The sequence below is a fragment of the Anoplolepis gracilipes genome, unplaced genomic scaffold (genome assembly GCF_047496725.1).
Source record: "Anoplolepis gracilipes unplaced genomic scaffold, ASM4749672v1 Contig20, whole genome shotgun sequence".
Taxonomy (NCBI): Eukaryota; Metazoa; Arthropoda; class Insecta; order Hymenoptera; family Formicidae; genus Anoplolepis; species Anoplolepis gracilipes.
Window position 1 is genome coordinate 606,635 of NW_027328668.1, and position 20,431 is coordinate 627,065.

A 20,431-nucleotide genomic window follows, 5' to 3' on the forward strand; every position below is an offset into this window, starting at 1 on the left:
AGACTATAGTACTATATATATAATATTATAATTATTTGTTTCTCCTTTGAGTGTTGTTTAAAAAGTGATAATTCTCAACATAAATACAATATTGAAATCATGGCATTAATGACACTTACATGATTGCAACACATACTTGTCATTAATGTAGATATAAAGTAATGTATTATATACAATGTTGCCTGCAGTAATAATATATTGCTTCATATCTTTCAATATTACAAATTTCTTTTTGATAAAGTTTTTAGTTTCTACAATAGAAAAAAATCAATAAAATAAAATTCAATGAACAAATTAGCTATTCTACAGTATTCTTTCGTCCTATCCAAACCATTTAAGAAAAAAAATTATTAGAAACTGTTTTCATATGGACATAATGAACTGGGGGTTTCGTGAGTCTCATAAAGAGTAAAGATCCAACAAAGCCCAGATACAGAAAATACACTCCTTTTTCAAGTATTGTTTTTTAAATATGTATTTCTAAGATGTTTGACATGAGTGTATTTAGATCAAAAGTAGCAGCACACATACTAAAAGAAAGAGGACTGAAATTAGACACCAAAAATAAAGAGAGAATCTTTGTTGTTATAGCAAAACATGTAAAAGAGAATAGAATTTATTTTCCATAAAGCAAAAAACAGTGGATATTTTGAATGATGTAATTTTCTTACAAGAAAGAAGCAAGAAAATGAAAAAAGTTAGTGATGTTATATTACTTCAAAAGAAGAAAAGGAAGCTACAATATAAACAAGAAAGGGAGTAAAGGTACAAAAAGCTGAGAAAAAGAAAATGCATAGGACAATTACGAACAAATATTGAAAGATAATTTAAATAATGATTATGCATCATGTGAAGAAATTGAAGATCTACCTCAAGGATATAAATTAAGAGACAGAAGTCAATAGAGGGGGCCTTTAGCGTATAAAAACTATGAAATGAAATTTTATGTCAGTACTAGAAACGAACCGCAAACATACAATGAAGTATTGTCTAGCAAAAAATCAAAAATGAGGGAAAAAATGAAAATGAAGTAGAAGCATTGAAAAAAATGATACATGGACTGTGATGAAAAATCAGATAACTGTTAACCAGTGAACTCTATCCTACCCACTAGAATGGCTAGTCCTTTGTTTGAAAATGTGAAGAGCGAGAGGGAAAAAACTGCCATTTCCCTCTTCCAAACTTGTACCATGCGAATTAAAAAACATTAGTTTATTCAAATGTTCAGTAATAACCTCTACTACAACCAGCTAATAAGTTATAATATTAAAAAAATTATAAAATAGAAAAGAAAGACAAAATTAACAACGTAACAATATTATATGCAATAAAGAATTATATGTGAACTGTAAATCGTTTAGAGAGTAGAAAAGATCATAGAAAAATCATTAGCCAATCAGAATTTGCTAAACAAGGAGGAAAATAGCAGTTTTTTCCCTCTCGCTCTTTACATTTTTAAATAAAGAACTAGTCGTTCCAGTATAGGGTAGAGTTCACTGCTGTGAACTTATTGATAGTAAAAACGGATGATTAAGAAGAAGCAAAATGAAAAAGGAAAAGTTATATAATATAAAACTTGATTAGTTGCTACAGAGGTTTTAAATAAAGAAATATGTCCTTTTCTGATTATATAGTCTAGTAGCTAAATTGCCAAACACTAGAATTTTTTAACAGTTATCTATAATCATTTAAATATATCAGTACTACAGAAAAAGATTAAATGCGAAATTTAAAAAAACAAAAAATATTTTATTTCAACTTTTGCAAAAAAAATTATCATCTTGAAAAAATCATTTACTTCCGATTTCATAATTCAATATGAGAATGTAGAGAGAGAGAGAGAGAGAGAGAGAGAGAGAGAGAGAGAGAGAACAAAATCAATATCTAATGGAATTATTACTAAAATATATTAAATTTTAGGTTTATAAGTAATGGTTTCGTGATGACGTTCTTGATAACCATCGATGGGACCTGCGATGTAATTGATAATTTTGAGTTGTCCCTCTGCATTATAAAAACCATATCGGCCCTTGACGCTTCCGTCTTGAAGACGCTCTTCCATTTTAAATTGCCGATTTTTTCTGCAATAAAAATGAATTATGTCAATCTTTTTAGTTATTGTTTTTTCGAAAGTTTTTATATGAAATATTTAATTCACAAACAATAATTTGTTGATTCCTTATTGTACGGTAATTATTAACTATATTAATGATATATTCAGGGTGTCCGATAATAATCGCCTCACCGCTTATATACAGATAGAGCAGGTCAAACTAAGTAGAAAAGTCCTCTACCATTTTTCGATTTTCGAAATAATTATCGAAAAATTAATTAATAAAGATTGACAAATCTGAGCGAGTACAAGCGCGCGGCGAGAAGGCCCATCCTACTGTTAAGCGGTTACTAGGCGCTCATTGAATGATAGGAGGGTGGATTCGAGTTCGGCCATCGAACAGTGTAGACGCTTTGTGAGAGTTGCTCCGCGTAAGACTATATTTTCTGCTAAACATTACTCGATTTTCTACCTGAAGTGCAACCAAACTAAGATCCGAGCAGCATCGCCTTCCTGGTTGCCGCGTTGTTCTCGCCTCCTGAGTGGGCTGAAATCTACAATTCGTGAAGAACACGTGCCGGACATTTATTCACGTGGCATTTTCTTTTGGTTGGCTATCTTTCCTTCTCCGAGGATCCTTCGTGCTGTTTGAGATTTTCTTGCCTCTTGTAAGTCATGTCTATCTATGACCCGGGAGGAACTATTTCCTCTCTCAATGACCTCCATCCTTCAAAACAAAAAGATATTGACTGTCCGAAAGGAATACCTGACGAAACTCTTTTGGATTACATTGCATCATCCATCCTTCCCCTTTCCCCTGCGCCTAATGACAATGACAATAACATGGATTGTGTTATAGTTTCGCCGACGGAGCGTAATCCTCCTGCATTGCTGGACACTTCCCTAAATACGAGAAACAAAGACAGATTCTTCTCGAGGTATAACACCCGGAACTCCCAGTTGTGACTCGGACTGCGCCGAAGAATCCCAAAAAAAAACGAAAGAGAGTGAGGGGCTCTGCCGGTCTTCCCCCCCCCTTCCCAACCTGTAAGTGACTTTGCAAAGACTCCCACTAACCACGGACTTAACATTCTTCAGTCGGGTGAGTCACATTCACGTTCCTCATTTAGTAACAAATATATAAATAACCTTTCTTATGACCTTAACTCTCAAGGTCCCTATGATATTTCTATTCAATCAACAGACTCTAAAACAATTGATCCTCTAACTATTGGCCGCATTCTCTCTCCTTTGTACAAAGATAACATCGTCGAAATTAAAAAATCTAGTTTTTCTACTATTCAAATAAGATTTAATAACGCTAAGACAGCAAACAGCTGCTTGATGAATCCTATTCTAAAAGTTAAAAATTACAAAGTCTTTGTTCCATTCTTTAGGATCGCAAGGAGGGGCATAATCAAGGGTGTTCCCCTTTGACGTGCCGGAAGAGGAACTCGTGAGGGGCATAGACTCCCCTTTTCGAGTACTGGAAGCCAAAAGACTTAGCAAATGATCAAGTCGAGTGGAATCCTCACAACCCCCCCGAGGTGGAATCTTCTTCTTCTTCTTCCGATAGATCTTCCAAAATCATACTGCTCACTTTTAAAGGTCAACAATTTCCTGAATATATTCTTTTATATAAAGTAAGGTATGCGATACAACCTTTTATAAATAGGACTCCCTTTGCTTTTCTTGTTTTCGCTATGGCCATTTAAAAGCCCACTGTAAGGGGCATCCTCGCTGTCCCCTCTGTGAGGAAAGTGTACATAAAGACGGTCTCTCTTTTTGCCCGAAATATTCAGACCCCCCGTCTTGCATTAATTGCAAAGGTTCCCATAAAGTCTCCAGTGTAGAGTGTAAAATATATATTCAACAAAAAAAATTAGGGAAATTGCTGCTATCAACAATATTTCTCTCCTAGAGGCAAAGAATGTTTATTTTAATAACATCCCTCCCGCCAGCAACTCTCTTTATAATCTTAAGATTTCCCCTCCCTAAACCTTTTAGTTCCCCCTGCTCCCTTTCCCATAATGTCTAACTCTTGTTGCACCCCTCCCTCTCCTACTTCCCGCTCATCCAAATCCTACTCTCAAGTTTTATCCTCAACCTCCTCCCTTCCCTCTTCTTCTTCCATTCCTTCTTTCTCTTTTCCCTCTTCTTCCGTCCCTGCTGCCACTGCTTCCTCTTTCCCAATACATAATAAAGCGGCTTCTATAAAAGATCATTATGACAATAACAATAACAACTTCGACATAGATAATCAAAATACAGCACACAAATACGACTTTCAAAATAATACTAAAGACAAACATCAAATCAAAAATAAACACAACTTTTCCTTTCCTCGCTTCCATTCACAAATTCCTCCCCTCTCCTAACCTTCTCGCCCTCCCCCCTCCCTTTATGTCTTCCCTAACGGAAAATCCCCCAACCTCCTGGATAACCAAACCGGGCTCATCTCTGAATCTCAACCTCCTTCCCCCTTTTCTTCTCCGGGTTTCGATTCCCGAGGAATCCTAATTCTCTTTTTAATCAAATATTGGAAATACTGGATACACTGATGAACAAACTGGCTCCATTTTTGAAACTGTTAGGCATTTATGATGAGTCGGCCCAACTGCTGAGTTTTTTTGTCCAGTCTTTCTCAGCCGTTGCCGCGGCCTCTCCCCAACCCCGATAAATCATGTCTGTTTCGAACTCCGCGGCTGTGTCTGATTTTTCTCCGCCTCTGTCCTGTGATCTCCCTTCTTCACTCAGAATCAATGGAACTGTCATTCATTGCTCGGCAAGGTGGAATCCTCAGACTGTTGGCCCAGGAATGCGACGTGCTTGCTCTTTCTGAAACCTGGCTCTGTCCCGATTTTCACCTGACTCTCCCGGGCTTTTGCATTTTTAGAAGCGATTCGCTCACTCGTCGTTTGGGGGGTCTCCTCCTTGCACTTCGTAATTCACTTAAATATACTCTCTCTGATAGCAATATCATTTTTGAAGACAAACTCACTAGTCTATCCGTCACCATTTACCTTTCTTCATTTAACCTTCTCATCACCTCTCTTTATCGTCACCTGGTGCTCTCTCTTCGCAGGAGTACCTCTCCTTCTTTTCTTTCTGTTCTTCTTCTTCCCACTCTATCATTTTGGGCGATTTTAACGCACATCATGAGGACTGGGGTAGCGGTCGAACCTGCCGGGAGGGCCCAAAACTCCTCTCCTCTGCGTCTCATTCCCTCTACACCTGTATTAATAATGTGGAAGCTACCTTTCTTACTCGCCCAGACCAGTCTAAATCCGTAATTGATCTTGTATTCGTTTCTCCGCCTCTCCTCACTATTTCGCATTCCTCAGTTTTACCGGATACCTATCTCAGCGACCATTTTCCTATCCTCACCTCAATTAACTGTTTAATTAAGAAAAGAACCTTTTTTTCTCATAAACTAAAACTCTCTTCTAAGATATTAAAACAATTTACCACCAATCTAGATTCCACTATCGTATCTTTCCAAAAATCCATCTCAGAAATTCCTTCCTCAGACTCTATCAAAAAATACAACCTTTTTACTTCTCACCTCAAATCCTCTATTCCTTCCAAATCCTACGGAATCCTAAAACCTTCCTCTGCCAACGTTGCCCTTAATCCTTCTCATTCTCCCTCCTCTCTTTTCTCTCTTTACTCTCTTTTCCCTCCCCCTCCATCCCAACACCATAAACATTCAAAAAAATTCCTTTTAACCCGGCTCCTTGGTGGAACGACACTTGTCAAGAGGCGATTGATCTCCGCCGCAACCTTCTTGCCTCCTACAAGAAAACTCTCTCCTATGCCAATTTCCTTAATTTCAAAAAGCAGGAGGCACTAACAAGGTGTATTTTGAAGTTTGAGAAAAGAAAGGGTTGGAGAGATTTCTGCCAGGAAATCTCCCCCCGCACACCCGTTTCCCGCATTTGGAATATCATCAAACGTTTCAAAAATAGGCATTTGGGGGTGTCTTCTCTTCTTTCTTCTTCCAATTTCTCCCCTTCACCTGGTGTCGTTTCTGCCATTAACTCCTTATGCCTCCCCCTCATCTAAATGCAACCTTTTCTCATCACCATTCTCTCTGGACGAGCTCAAGGTGGCTATCACTACAAGTAAACTCCGTTCCTCTCCTGGATTAGACCAAATAGATTACAGAATCATAGCTTTCTTGTCTGATGAATACCTCATCCTCCTTGAAATCTACAATCTTATTTTTAAATCCGGTATCTTTCCCGACTCTTGGTCCCTTTCTCTCGTTTTCCTCATTCCTAAGGGCCCCCCAGACAGGTTCCGCCCCATTTCCCTTACCTCTTGCCTCCTCAAAACATTCGAAAAACTTATCCTTTCTCGCCTGGAGTGGTGGGTGGAATCCTCTAACCTTCTGCCTAACTCCCAATTTGGTTTCAGGAAGGGAAGATCGTGTCAGGACAACTTGGGAATTCTCACTGCGGAGATCTATGCCAGCTGTGTTTCGACTCAGGACACAGCGTGCCTTTTTATGGATGTCCAGGGTGCATTCGACAATGTGGTTCCTGACATCCTTATTTTAGACCTTGTCCGCCTTGGACTTCCGCCGAAAGTCTGTTGGTTCGTCTATTGTCTGACCAGCCGCAGGATTTTGAGATTTGTGATCAATGGGGACATCTCTCAACCTTACGTCTCGCTCAGAGGCGTCCCTCAGGGATCTATTCTTAGCCCTCTTTTATTTAACATTTATGTTTCAGAGTGCAACCGTAGTTTGACGGACCCCTATCGAATCCTACAATTTGCGGACGATATTGTCCCTTATGCCCGCATTTCGAGACTGCGGAGTTCCATCCAGACTCTCGAGAGGTCAGCTGACGGACTCTCACATTTCCTTCTTTCAAAAGGCCTGGAGGTTTCCCCCTCCAAATCGGCCTTCGTGTTATTCTCACAGAAGAGACTGGATTTCCCCTCCCTTACCACTCTTCAGGAAATCACCCTTAGGCCGGTGTCTTCACACAGATTTCTGGGGGTCCAACTGGATCGGAAAATGAATGGTCACGCGCATGTGGCTCTTCTGATACGTAAATGTAATAAATTTACTAATTTACTTAGGTCCCTTTGCGGTGTTTGGTGGGGGGCGGATCCCGAGTCTCTCCTCATGCTGTATAAGTCTCTTCTGCGAGGTTCCATCGAGTATGGGTGTTTCTTCCGTTCCACAATAGGGAGTTGATGGGGAGTCTGGAGGTGGCTCAGCGTAGAGCTCTTAGATGTTGTATCGGGATGAGACGCAGCACTCCCATCAACATTCTATACGCTGAAACAGGTATTTGTCCTCTGAAACTTAGGTTGATCTACTTATCCTCTAGACTGATCCTCAGATCTTTGACTTTTGTTTCCAGTCCGTTGATCGAGGGGCTTCGGGACTTGAGGGCCGAATCTTTGGCTAATAATCGTTCTTGTCTCTATGAAAGATTCCTTCTATATAGAGCTTTCATTTCTGTTAACCATTACGGAGACTCAATTGCCAGATTCACTAATAATCCTGTTTTTTTATTTACTCACGACACATTGTCTTTATTTCCACAGACACAAGTTACTCCCGCATGGGAGGTGGAGAGGATTACCGGCTCCTCCTCGCCTTCGGTGGAGTTCCGTATTATTTTTTCCCGATTTGACTCTGATATAACATTTTATACTGACGCCTCGGAGGAGGAGAACTCTAATTTTGTAGGTTTAGCCTTTTATTCTCCATCTTTGAATGTTAGCCAGATGTTTAAGGCTAGTGGGAGGTTTTCCATCTTCTCAACCGAATGCATGGCAATAACGGAAGCGGTGGACTTTATCCTCTCGAACGATATCAAAAGGGCGGTAATATTTTCGGACTCATTGAGCGTCATCAACAAGGTCTCCTCTAGAAAGACTTACCGTGACATTAGTTTTCTTGTTCTGATCCTGAAGAACAAATTGAGATCTGCCTTTCTTCAGGACATTGAACGTTGGAATCTCGGGGAACGAGACGGCAGATCGCTTGGCCAAGAGAGCGATAATTGAGGGTCGCCTACTAGACATTAAACCTCCTTACTCGGATTTGTATCTGTCTCTCAGAGAAAACCTTAAAACCTCCACAAACTGTTTGATCGAGCGGTCTCGTTCCACGGGATTCTATTATTTCCGGAATTTTCCGCTCACACCACTTAAACCGTGATTCTCGGGCGGGGGCCTTGGGAGATCGGCGGTGATCTTGACCAACCGATTGCGTTCTGGCTATTACAATCTTAACTCTAGTCTCTATTGCTTCGGGATGATCCCGTCTCCATCGTGCGGATGCGGATATCCGGATCAGGATATCGATCACGTACTATGGTACTGCCCACTATACCGGATGCAACGCGCTTCTCTAATATCTTCCTTGTGCGATTCTATCTCCCTGTCTCCCCCTTATAGTGTTGTTTCTATCCTAAAAAACCCCTCTTTTAAAACCCTGAATCCCATCTTATCCTTCCTCAAAGTTTGTGATATTGTATTGTGATTTTTGACTGTCCCTCGCAGCCTTATATTGACCTACTCATCATTGGCCGACCACTTCAAGAAAACAAAAGCTCTCTGGCAGAATGATTCAATCTGAATCATTGCCAATCAAATAAGAAGAAGAAGAAGTAGAATGATAGGAGGAGCGGTCTACGACTAGAAATGGATGCGTATGAGTAGCGAGCCTAGTAACCGCGTAGCGGTAGGACGGCCTTCTCACCGCACGCGCTTTACTCGTGTGGATTTGTCAATCTTTTTTAATTAATTTCTCGATAATTATTTCAAAAATCGGAAAATGGTAGAGGATTTTTCTATTCAGTTTGACCTGCTCTACCTGTATATGAGTGGTGAGGCGATTATTACCGGACACCCTGTATATATACATATATATATATATATATATTTACCCGCTTCCTGTATCGAAACCGAATATATACGTTCCTAATCCCCGATGATTTCTTATTTGAAAGTCTATTCGACCTTCATCTGACAATTGTTCCGTTGCTCTTTTAGATATCGCATGATAAATTGTTGAACTGTGGCTTGCGTATGGTGATGCGACTTCTTCATTTATATTATTATCATTTACTGGCAACATAATTGCGAGCGAAGAAAATTTCAGAAATAGCTGTACAATAAAAAATATAAAAATGTTTTTCTTTAATACAAGAATATATTAATATTACTTTATAAAAACACATCTCCTATTTTTTTTTTTGCTTTACAAATGTCTTATAAAGATCACTACACTCTTACAGAGATTTAAAAAAAAAATATTAAAATTAGTATATATTCTATTAGATGGTAAAATATTATTTTTTGTTGCTGATAACTATATTATTTATAAAACAAATAAATATAATTTTTATAATTTATTTTAGAGAATAATGCTGTTCAATCAAAAAAAAAAAAACGTAGTAATGCTATTGTGTGGACTTTTACTATTATTACACAAAAGACACCGTGCATCTTTATAAATTCTTCTGACTTTTTTTATGCTAAACATTAAGTTTAGGTCCAACTATATTATTATATTGAAAGTATGAAAGTGGACTCACTTCCCATTCCAAAAATGAACAACATAAAAGAACACGCACATCTACAAGATGACGCCAGTGTTTTATTCAATTAAAAAGTATTAAAAATTACAAAAATGCACATTTTTACTCAGAATCCTTATCTTTTTTATGCATTTGAATTGATATATATATATATATATATATATATATATATTAATGTATATGATATATACGAGATATTCAGGGTGTATACTCCCGGGAAAAAACCTGGAAAATCTGGAATTCTCATGGAATTTCGTTAGGATTCAAGGAATTTTAAAAAATGTGAAAGAAGTACTTATTTTAAAATTTTTTTGAAAATTTAAAATATTTTAAGTTTAAAATCTGCTTAAAATATATATTTTTTGTTTATGTCTATATAAAATTGTTTAAAATATATGTTTTTTGTTTACGTCAAAAAATGATACGCTAAAATAAATAAGCTTATTTTAAAATTACATCTAAAAATATTTTAATTTTAGTTGGAATTTTCAACAAAAATACCTGGAAGATCCTGGAATTCTTAGGGAATCTTTTTACAGAATTTGAGTATACACCTTGGATATTTTTATATTTTAATTTCACACGATTTTATTGCAGAATATATACACGTATAATTAATAATAAAATAATTATATATGTACATATATATGTATATGTATATATATATATATGTATATATAGATATATTTTAGTATATTTTTTATTCGATCTTATTCTGTAAAGATAAAAAGGGCGATAGATTATTAAAATGGATCACCTTGGTATATATACAGGGTGTCCCATTTTAATTCCTCCAGTCGAATATCTCCAAAACCAAGCCCGGGAAAGAAAAATGGTTCAGACATATATTGTATGGTTTTGAGGAGGCCATAAGATGGTACCATTGGTTTGACCTTGAAGAGTCATTTGAAAGTCAAGTGAAGGTCATCTTTAATTTCTTAAATGGAACCTACTATTTTTCATTACATATTCTTGTAGCTGATTTCGAGAGCTTTCCAAAACACTATGATAAAATGTTTTTTCATTAAACACTTTTCGAGTTATAAGGCTTCAAAGTTGCAATATTTTGACATAAAATACAAGATATCTCGTAAAATATTTATTTCTCGATTATCTTACCCTAATACTTTTATGCACAAAATAATGAGACGAATCAATTGGTGTAAAGAAAACCCATAGTTATCTTTAAGAAAAAAAATCTGAATTTGCAACTAGCAGTTACTATTTTTACTTTAACATAATTATGTGTTTTAATTATACCGATTGATTTGTCTCGTTATTCTGTGCATAAAAGTATTAGGGTAAGATAATCGAAAAATGAATATTTTACGAGATATTTTATATTTTATGTCAAAATATTGCTTTGAAGCCTTGCTTACAACTCGAAAAGTGTTTAATGAAAAAACATTTTATCATATAGTGTTTTGGAAAGCTCTCAAGATAAGCTACAAGAATATGCATGAATATATAGGGTGTTCCATTTAAGAAATTAAAAATGACCTTCACGTGACCTTCATGTGACTCTTCAAGGTTAAACTAATGGCCATCTTATGTCCCCCTAGAAACCATACAACTTTTGTCTAAAACATTTTTTCGAATTTTCCATATTTTTTTGAGATATTTTACTGAAGGAATTAAAATGGGACACCCTGTATATATTTCGAATATCAGTTCAATATGTCTTTTCTAAGAAAGTGGATTCACAACGAGATCTACTACGCAGCATAATTTCATCGCTTTCACTTCTTTATGATCCATTGTTTTGCTTGATCATTTGTGTGCACACACACGTGTATGTATATGTGTATATACAGGGTGAGTCAATTAAAGTGTTACAAACTTATATAAAAAACAAAACAATTTAGAAAAAAATGTTTCATACAAAAGTTTTGTGACTTCGAGGAGAACATAACATGATATCATTGATTTGATTTTGAATAATCGTTTGAAGGTTACATAAAGGACACTTTAACTTTTTTTAATGGAACTTCTTGCATTGCATATTCTTGTAACTTACAATTAGCTCGAGAGCTTTTTAAAATACTAGTAATAAAATATTTTTTTATTAAACACTTATTTTTGTCATGAGAAGTTCAAAAGTTACAGTACTTTGAAATAAAATACAAAATATCTTGTAAAATATTCCAGCTTTCGGTAATCTTATCTAAATACATTTATGCACAGAATAATGACGAGACAATTAGTATAAAGAAAATACATAGTTGTCCTGAAGAAAAAATATAAATTTGCCACGAGCACTTACATATTCTTTTTAGTTACAAAATTTTTTTCTCTAAATATAAATACTTTGTTTCTGAGATATAAAATTTGTAACACTTTAACTGACTCACCCTGTAGATACAGAGTAAGGCACTTAAAACGAATCAAATATTAACATATATTCGATTTAATTTTGCTCTCCCAAGCATATATAGCAAGTTTTTGAGAGAACTGTATTTGCTTACCTTCATAAATGTTGTTCTAAATGATCACCTTGCATCTGAACACTTATGTAAAAAAGTTTCAACGTATTAATTTATTTTACCTATCATCTACAAAATGCCCATTGATAATATTGAAATACTTTGTCAGAGAATTGAATAAGTTTTCCGATAAATATCTGAGAACCACCTGTAAGGATTTAAGAAAATAAAGAGATTAATGTTAAAACATGTATAGCCATATTCAGATGCAAAATGATTATCTTAAACACCTCTTGTAAAAATAAACAAATACAGGATTCTCTATAATTCGGAAACAAGATCGGATCATATATGTTTAGATCCTAGATTTTTACAAAGAGAAAAATGCGCACTATCTTTTTCAAAAATATATTTTTAAAAAATATACTTACAGCAATAAAAGGTACAAAAAATATACTTATGAAGCATTTGATGTACATTATATCGTATTCGGCGGACAATCCCTAGAGAACTGATCGCTCGAACGCGTTCAATCTCGTGTGATAGTCTCTCACTTTCCCCATGATTGAATTCTATTTTTCTTTTTTTCTTTTTTTTATCAGTTCAATAGAGTTTTCTTTCACGAAGGAACTTATTCGTAACAATGATCACGGAAATCCGATCAGTATAATTAAAAAAATTGCATAAAAAGAGCAGTCAAGCGGATCTCCGTCCGGAGGCATGGAACAATATTTTTTTGTTTTGCTACAATTGTTCATCTGTCAACTTATCTTACTGATGATGTGTAAGCATTTATAGTGATACTATATAAGCATTTGTAGTGGTACCATATAAGCATTTGTAGTTAAAAAAGAAAGAGTTTTATTTAGAAGAATAGAATCTACTACGAAATGATCAAAGTGATTTTTATTGCACTGTGTTGCTTGTTTCTGGTAAAATCAACGATCGTAAGTGATTGCACGAAAGAGATATCGCAATATCAAATCTATACTGCAACATAAAATATTTTGAAAAATTTGTAATTAATGTTACAAAAGAGAGAATATTTTTACGCATTTTATTATATATATTATAGCTAAAGTATAATGCGTTGGATAAGTTTATTACAATCAAAATTAAAGTATACTGTTCGGACAATTTTCAACTCTCAAAAACAATGTATCAGTTATGACTAATAAAATATTTATGATTAAATATAGAATTTAGTGCGAAAATTTGCGAATTAGACCACTAAAAATCTATCAAATCTTTCAATTATTTATTTAATATTAACAATTTTTTACATTGTTAAATAATTCCATCTCAGAATTCATAAATTTAAAATAGCGGAATTAATATCCCAGACAGCACAAAATATTTATAACTATTTAAATATTTTATAAACATTTATCAAAGTATTTTATAAATATTTTTAAGATTTTAGATTGAATAGATCATAAATATTTACGATAAATATTTTTGCAAATATTTGAGAAATATTTACAAAATATAATAACTATAAATATTTATTTTTCACTTTTCATAAATATATTATATAAAATATTTCATCTATATCTTAAAAATATGTCGAATAAAGATTTTTATAAAATATGCATAAAATATTTATCTAATATTTCAAAATAATATATTATCATAAATATTTATAAATATTTATCATAAATATTGTGTGCTGTCTGGGGTGTGTATGCTAAAATTAAAAAATGGATTCTTGGAAAAAAAGAAAAAAAAATATATATATACATATATGGGGTGTGTAAGCTAAAATTAAAAAATATATATATATTTTTTTTTCTTTTTTTCCAAGAATCCATTTTTTAATTTTAGCATACACACCCCAGACAGCACACAATATTTATGATAAATATTTATAAATATTTATGATAATATATTATTTTGAAATATTAGATAAATATTTTATGCATATTTTATAAAAATCTTTATTCGACATATTTTTAAGATATAGATGAAATATTTTATATAATATATTTATGAAAAGTGAAAAATAAATATTTATAGTTATTATATTTTGTAGATATTTCTCAAATATTTGCAAAAATATTTATCGTAAATATTTATGATCTATTCAATCTAAAATCTTAAAAATATTTATAAAATACTTTGATAAATGTTTATAAAATATTTAAATAGTTATAAATATTCTATAAATATTTTGTGCTGTCTGGGATATTAATTCCGCTATTTTAAATGTATACACCCAGCTTTTATATAACAAAATATATAACAATAGTTTTTAGCAATATTATTAACTGCAAATTTTTTAAAATTGTGACATATGAATAAGCAGCACACACAATTTGGAAAAAAATCGAAATCCTATTTAGCAGCTAAAAAACTATAAAAGAAATTATTGGATGGTTTTTGCATTTGAAAAAATTATTTTTTTTCAACTATATATATAATTACTTTAATTGTTAAACTCACAATAAATTTTCCTATGCCTGCAGTCGTTAAAATGCAAAACAGGTGTCCAACAGACAAATCAATTCCGAAAGATCCTGCAAGTTTGCAAGAAACGATCGAGTGATAATAATTATAGCCATGACTCCTCACTGAATGGTGAAGACAACAATGATGATGATGAGAATGATGACTCTTTGGGTGCTAATATTGACACAAAATTCTTCTTGATTGGTGGAAATAAATTCTACAACACGCAATCTTGGGAGGATTCAAATAACAATCGGTAATGTAAAAAGACTTTAACTAAATATATAATTTTAATATATGATTAGATGATCAACAATAACAATAATTACTAATAAATAACTAATAATAAAAATAAATTATCATTAGGATCTTTTCATATGTCGCTCTACATTTTGTTTCGGATGATATAATGACATCATGCAGTCACTAATATTAACGAGATATGTAATGTTATCGTTGATTTTTCCAATTATAAATAAAGTTTTATCAGATAGCAAGCACACGACATTTTGACGTCAAAATATGATCAGTTCGAACCAAATATGACGTGATGTAATAACGTAAAAATGACTGAAAAATGACGAACTAATGTCACAGACCGATTACGACATTTCAAGACGTTAAAAAGACGTGACTTTATGACTATTTTAGGCCTATTAGTGACGTTTTAATGACATATTTGATCATGAATCTTTTCCTCTAGCGTGAACTCGTGAAAAGTGAAAAATGTATTCACAAATATTGAATTCGTTAATGAAATTTTTTACTTTTCACGAGTTCACGCTAGAGGAAAAGATTCATGATCAAATGTCATGATCAAGTCCCAGGTTATAGAGGAAATTCATGTTAGGGCTCTGAGATATAGAGAATTGTGAATATCAAAATTATACACAAAATTGTTCGAATAATTTAAGATATTATAAAAAATTAAATAAGTTTTTAGTTAAAAAACAGTAATACATAGACGATTTATAATAATGACTTAAGAATCACGATATTATGACGTTTTTTTACAACATCATTAAGACGTCACAAAAAAGATGTTTTAAATTAGACATTATTTGGTCACGTGACGTCATTGAACCAGAAATGATCAGTTTTCGACGTCAAAATGACATGTGCTTGCTACCTGGGTATACAGGGTGTCCGATAATAATCGCCCAACCTTTCATGGGCAGATAGAGCAAGTCAAACCGAATAGTAAAGTCCTATACTATTTTGCGATTTTCAGAATAATTATTGAAAAATTAATTTACAAAAATCGGCAAATCCGGCGCGAGTATCAGCCGGCTGCAAAAAAGATGGCCAGAAGGACGGCCTACCGCTAGGCCGGTCGCTTAATAATAACCGCTAATCTATTATTCTTATCAACGCTTCTCGTCTATGCCCCTGGTAACCGCGAGGCAATGGCGCCTATTTACGTCGCGTGCGCTTAGCGACCGTCCTTAGGGCCTTAGCAATTTTATGACGTCATTCTCTGCGTTCGAATTTCACTGCCAGTAACTACCAGTACTAAGAAATGTATAGTGTATGTAACGTAAACTATAGATTTTTAGTACTGGCAATTTACTGGCAGTGAAATTCGAACGCAGAGATTATATAGCCGGAAATGGATGAAAAAATATCTTATTAAATATAATTATAATGTCAATATTTAACATCATTAATATATAATATATTAATTGATGTTAATTAATATTAAGAAATCGGTGGAACGATCAGAGAAATGGTAACAATCAACACCATTCTTTCAATTATACAAACGGAAACAGGAAAAATGCACGTTATCCTGATCATAGTAGCAACAGAGAGAAGTCTCTCTCTGGTAGCAACAATCACGACTTCGATTACTCCGATGTCAGATCAAGTTATGATCAAATGTTTAACACCAATTCTAAAAATAACAAGGAACAAGAAGCGGTAAGATATGCATATTAATATATAATTATCTTTTGTCCTTTAAAAATTATTATATAATTTATATTAATTATACGAATTATATATTGTGCGTAGTGTCTTATCCAGTGCTTCTTTAACGAATTAAATATAGTAAGTATATATATAAAATGTTACAAAATACCAACAATACAGCTAGCAGTTGGTAACTTGTTTTTCAATCTTAATTTTTTTTAAATAGGTGGATCAAAAGGGCTTCCCTAAGCAGGACTTGATTATTCAGCTTATGACACATAATTTACATAATTTGGAGTTGCAGGATTTTATAGTCGAAGGCATTATAGAGTGTTTTGATTATTTGGATTTAGACATGAGGCAAGACAAGTGTTACTATTCACAAAATCTTCTAACTTGCCTGAATGAAAAGGGAAAGAAAGTATGTCTGTATAATTAATTAATATAGACTTATTTAAACTTTATAAGTGCTCGTAATAAAAAATTAAGGATCTCAAAATAAATTTTAAAAATATATATAAATTATATGTATAAATTAAAGAAAAAAATATATATATATAATTATACATGTAAGTTTATAATAAAAGTAAAAATTTGACTTTTTAAAATTGCATAAGAACAGACTTCAATGATGCAAAAAAATTCTATTCTTTAAAATTAACATTTAAATTAATAAAATTGTTCGTTTTTTTCAGAGATGTGAGGATTGGCATAATTATTAACTGTACAGATATTTTAATGGTCAATTAATTAATAAGCTCTAAAAAAAGAAAAAAAAAAACAAGAAAAGAGGTAGTAGAAGAAATTGATTAGTCTCATAAAAATATAATTTGAAAAAATACTACATACAATTATTATAAGAAGCATTATAGAACATATGATTGTACAAAATATATACATAATAAATTAATATATTATTAATATATTCTCTCTTAATATTACCAATATTATAACATGTACATATACTGTATATACTAGATTCTCATGTAGATAACTGTATTAGTTGTTTTCATTTCTCTCATAAAAGCATGTATAGATTACCTTATATATAATAGACCTTTTTTTATAAAAGGCACTACTAAAACATCATTATCATTATATTAAAATAAGAAAATTTTCCGGATATTATTTTTATATACAATGAGCGTTACTTCCTTTTCTTTAAATCTTCAAATCGTTTCATCAAGTCATCGAAATCAATATCATCATTCTCAGGCGGATTTGCAGACGAATCATTATTCTCTGTTGGTACTGCGGGCAAATCCGGGAGTTCATAGTTGTTTATTGGCATTTTAGATCTTGGTTGAGGTTTCGGTTTTTCATCCGACTAAAAAAAGAAATGTACACAGATTATTTATGGAAGGATGGAATTTTATGAGATTACAATAAATTATTTTTTTTAAATAAATGTATATTTTAAACATATATTTAATAAATGATTGATTAAATAATAAATTGTTTGAATAAATATTATCTTTATTTTAATAATTTTGATAATTTACAATAAAATTTTTAAAAACTTATAATTTTACCTGTTTGTTTAAATCAGGTGGAAAATCAGATTGGTATGGTGGTGGCAGATCCTCCTAATTAATAATTTTATACATATTATTATGGATAAATTATTTCATTATCAAATTATTAACTTATTAGTAATAAATAATATTATTTATAAAATTGTTAATAATAAAGACAAATTACTCACGTGTTTATTCGAGTTAGCATTATCCAAAGGTATGTTATATGAAAATGAAGCAGGATTGAAAGGAGTATTCTGATCCTTCTCAATCGAAAGTGGAGACGTTGGAGATACGAATCCTATAGATGAAGCGCCTTTTTCTGAATCCTAGAATATTATGATATATAATACGAAACAATATAGTGACAAAAAATAGATAAAAGATTATTCCTTTATAAATTGTGTCAAATTTGGTTATTTATAAAAATTAGATAATACATTAATGATTTTATAAAAAATGAAAAATTGTTTAAATTACCATATTCGAGTGGGATCCAGGATCGGGCAATAAAGGCGCCTGTGGGAAACCTATAAAGCCAGGTGGATGGGGTATTCCTCCGCTAGCAGTATCTAGATTGTTCCTCAATTCTCCTCCATTGGCTCCTATGTCGATTAACATTGCGTCCTGGGCTTCTGCCATTACTTGTGGATCCGGCTCATAATCCACATTGTAATTTTTGGCTATCTCTATCAAATATTTTTCCACGAGCAATTTCGAAGGAGACTGCACGCTCATCTTATGTTTCAATTTTTCTGATATTGTTTGAATTGCCTCTTCTCGACATGCTTCTGTATATTGTCTTCCATACTTAGATGTCAAAATGTCTGCTATCACTTTGATTTCCTGCACGTCTGTTTGAATACGAGGTGCTGCCCAAAGAATAGTGGATATTGCTTCTGCCAGACCTTCGTCGAGATTTCTGAAAATAATAAAATAATAAATTAAAATTGTATTCATAAATTATATATGTACAGTATGAACCTCAAATAAAATGTTACATATTGATATCTTAAGAATCACTGGATAAAAATATATCATTCACACACAGGTAACAAAAAAAAAAATGTTTTATTATAAAGAATCCTTTGTGTATAATTCCGAAAACTTTCTTAAAAAAAAAAAAAATAAATGAAAAAAAGGAAACTTCGAAATTTCAAACAATACCTTATGAAAAAAATAATGCAGATAGATTTTAAAAATCAAGCAATTTTCACTTCAATTTTTTTTTCTAATAAATTTCACTATTTTATTTTAATATATTATTATATTCATATTATTATATTATTATATACTTTTATACATTACTCTTGCAGAATAATTTACGTATATGTATGTACAATATTTTAATAAAAAATAATCTTAAATGTATAATTTCAATTAAAATTGTTTAATTACAGTTAATTATTTAATAATAGTTAATATTGTTAGAATAGTTAATCATTATTCTACATGTATTGTATATGTAGTAATTGTAATTAAACAATTTTATATATATAATATATATACATATAATGTCATATTACAAGATTATGCAATAATTTGACCTGCTAAACCTGGCTGAAACTCACTTCATCTGCTGAATAAGACCAAAACGTGCAAGCAGCAAATCGCAATACATCTCAAGCAGTTCCATTGCCTCCACCATGTAATCCTCACGAATAATGTGCTCCACTCGAATTTTAGCACGCTCTGTTTTGCCAGCAGCAATGTAATCGGCTATCTCGCGACGTGCTTTCTGTGCCAGCTCGGTCTTTTTCTTCTCCAGTAATTTTAGCCGATTAATCGCCAGACGTAAATGTGTCTTTAACTTGGTATAGTTTGGTCCACTTGAGAACATCTTGGACACGTCTCGTCTCAATTGCACCTGCTACCAAATTGTATCATTATAGATATTAACTATATCTCATTATAGATAAAAAACAAATATAAAACATAGATATAAAATATACAGATAAATTTATAGATATAAAAAAATGTAATCTAAAAATTATCGATACAAAATATAAATTAATTTATGGATATAAAATTATAGGTATTAATTACATCATTATATAGAAAAAAGTTACATAATTATATCATTATTTAGGTATAATTTTCTTATGTCGTTTGTGCCTGCTACTCTATCTATATTTTTTTAAGTCACAAAGAAATGTTTTTATTTATACTTATTTTATTCTAAATGTTAAAAGTACATATATAACTAAGATTAATCTAATATATCTTGATATATGTGCGATAACAACCAGTGAACTGATAACAGACCCTTTGACAGTGTAACCTCTTCGTTTATTAGCTAAATGACGAGATGACAAATAATGACAAATCTCGATCTCGGATTACTAGATATTACTATAGTTGCGTTCGAAAATTTATTCCTTTTGGAGTGGAATAGCATTCGATTCAATAACCAATCAGGGTAAAAGAAACAAAAATTTCTTCGTTCTGATTGGTCAGTTGAACGCTGCTCTACTTCCAGGAATCGCATTAGCCAATCGGGAATAGAGAAAT

At 32.5% G+C, this 20,431-nt stretch overlaps 3 protein-coding genes across 9 annotated transcripts; 1 reads left to right on the top strand and 2 right to left on the bottom strand.

Annotated features, from left to right (window-relative positions):
* Positions 1-1,909: 1,909 nt before the first annotated feature.
* LOC140675672 (uncharacterized) lies at positions 1,910-12,535 on the bottom strand. The gene is made up of 3 exons (XM_072910290.1): positions 12,476-12,535; positions 8,968-9,188; positions 1,910-2,081 (listed from the first exon to the last, which is right to left on the bottom strand). Exons 1-3 carry the CDS (start codon positions 12,521-12,523, stop codon positions 1,910-1,912), a joined length of 441 nt encoding a protein of 146 aa, XP_072766391.1. The 5' UTR covers positions 12,524-12,535.
* On the top strand, positions 2,023-17,220 carry LOC140675671 (uncharacterized). Of its 3 annotated transcripts, none has more exons than XM_072910288.1 (6): positions 2,023-3,661; positions 14,510-14,748; positions 16,196-16,412; positions 16,506-16,541; positions 16,630-16,824; positions 17,099-17,220. In XM_072910288.1, the coding sequence occupies exons 1-6, from the start codon at positions 3,563-3,565 to the stop codon at positions 17,123-17,125; spliced, it is 813 nt and encodes a 270-aa protein (XP_072766389.1). In that variant the 5' UTR covers positions 2,023-3,562; the 3' UTR covers positions 17,126-17,220. The 3 variants fall into 3 exon arrangements, with proteins under 3 accessions (XP_072766389.1, XP_072766388.1, XP_072766390.1); XM_072910289.1 differs by lacking the exon at positions 2,023-3,661 and adding an exon at positions 12,868-12,991 and having other exon boundaries at positions 17,099-17,217; XM_072910287.1 differs by lacking the exons at positions 14,510-14,748; positions 16,196-16,412; positions 16,506-16,541; positions 16,630-16,824; positions 17,099-17,220 and adding an exon at positions 6,473-8,974 and having other exon boundaries at positions 3,577-3,661.
* A 41-nt stretch (positions 17,221-17,261) lies between these two features.
* LOC140675670 (IST1 homolog) lies at positions 17,262-20,275 on the bottom strand. 5 transcript variants are annotated; one of them, XM_072910282.1, is made up of 6 exons: positions 20,186-20,275; positions 19,492-19,787; positions 18,401-18,842; positions 18,109-18,249; positions 17,936-17,989; positions 17,262-17,730 (listed from the first exon to the last, which is right to left on the bottom strand). In XM_072910282.1, exons 2-6 carry the CDS (start codon positions 19,758-19,760, stop codon positions 17,551-17,553), a joined length of 1,086 nt encoding a protein of 361 aa, XP_072766383.1. In that variant the 5' UTR covers positions 19,761-19,787; positions 20,186-20,275; the 3' UTR covers positions 17,262-17,550. The 5 variants fall into 5 exon arrangements, with proteins under 5 accessions (XP_072766383.1, XP_072766385.1, XP_072766384.1 ...); XM_072910284.1 differs by having other exon boundaries at positions 19,492-19,790; positions 20,186-20,259; XM_072910283.1 differs by having other exon boundaries at positions 19,492-19,790; positions 20,167-20,249.
* Positions 20,276-20,431: the final 156 nt, after the last annotated feature.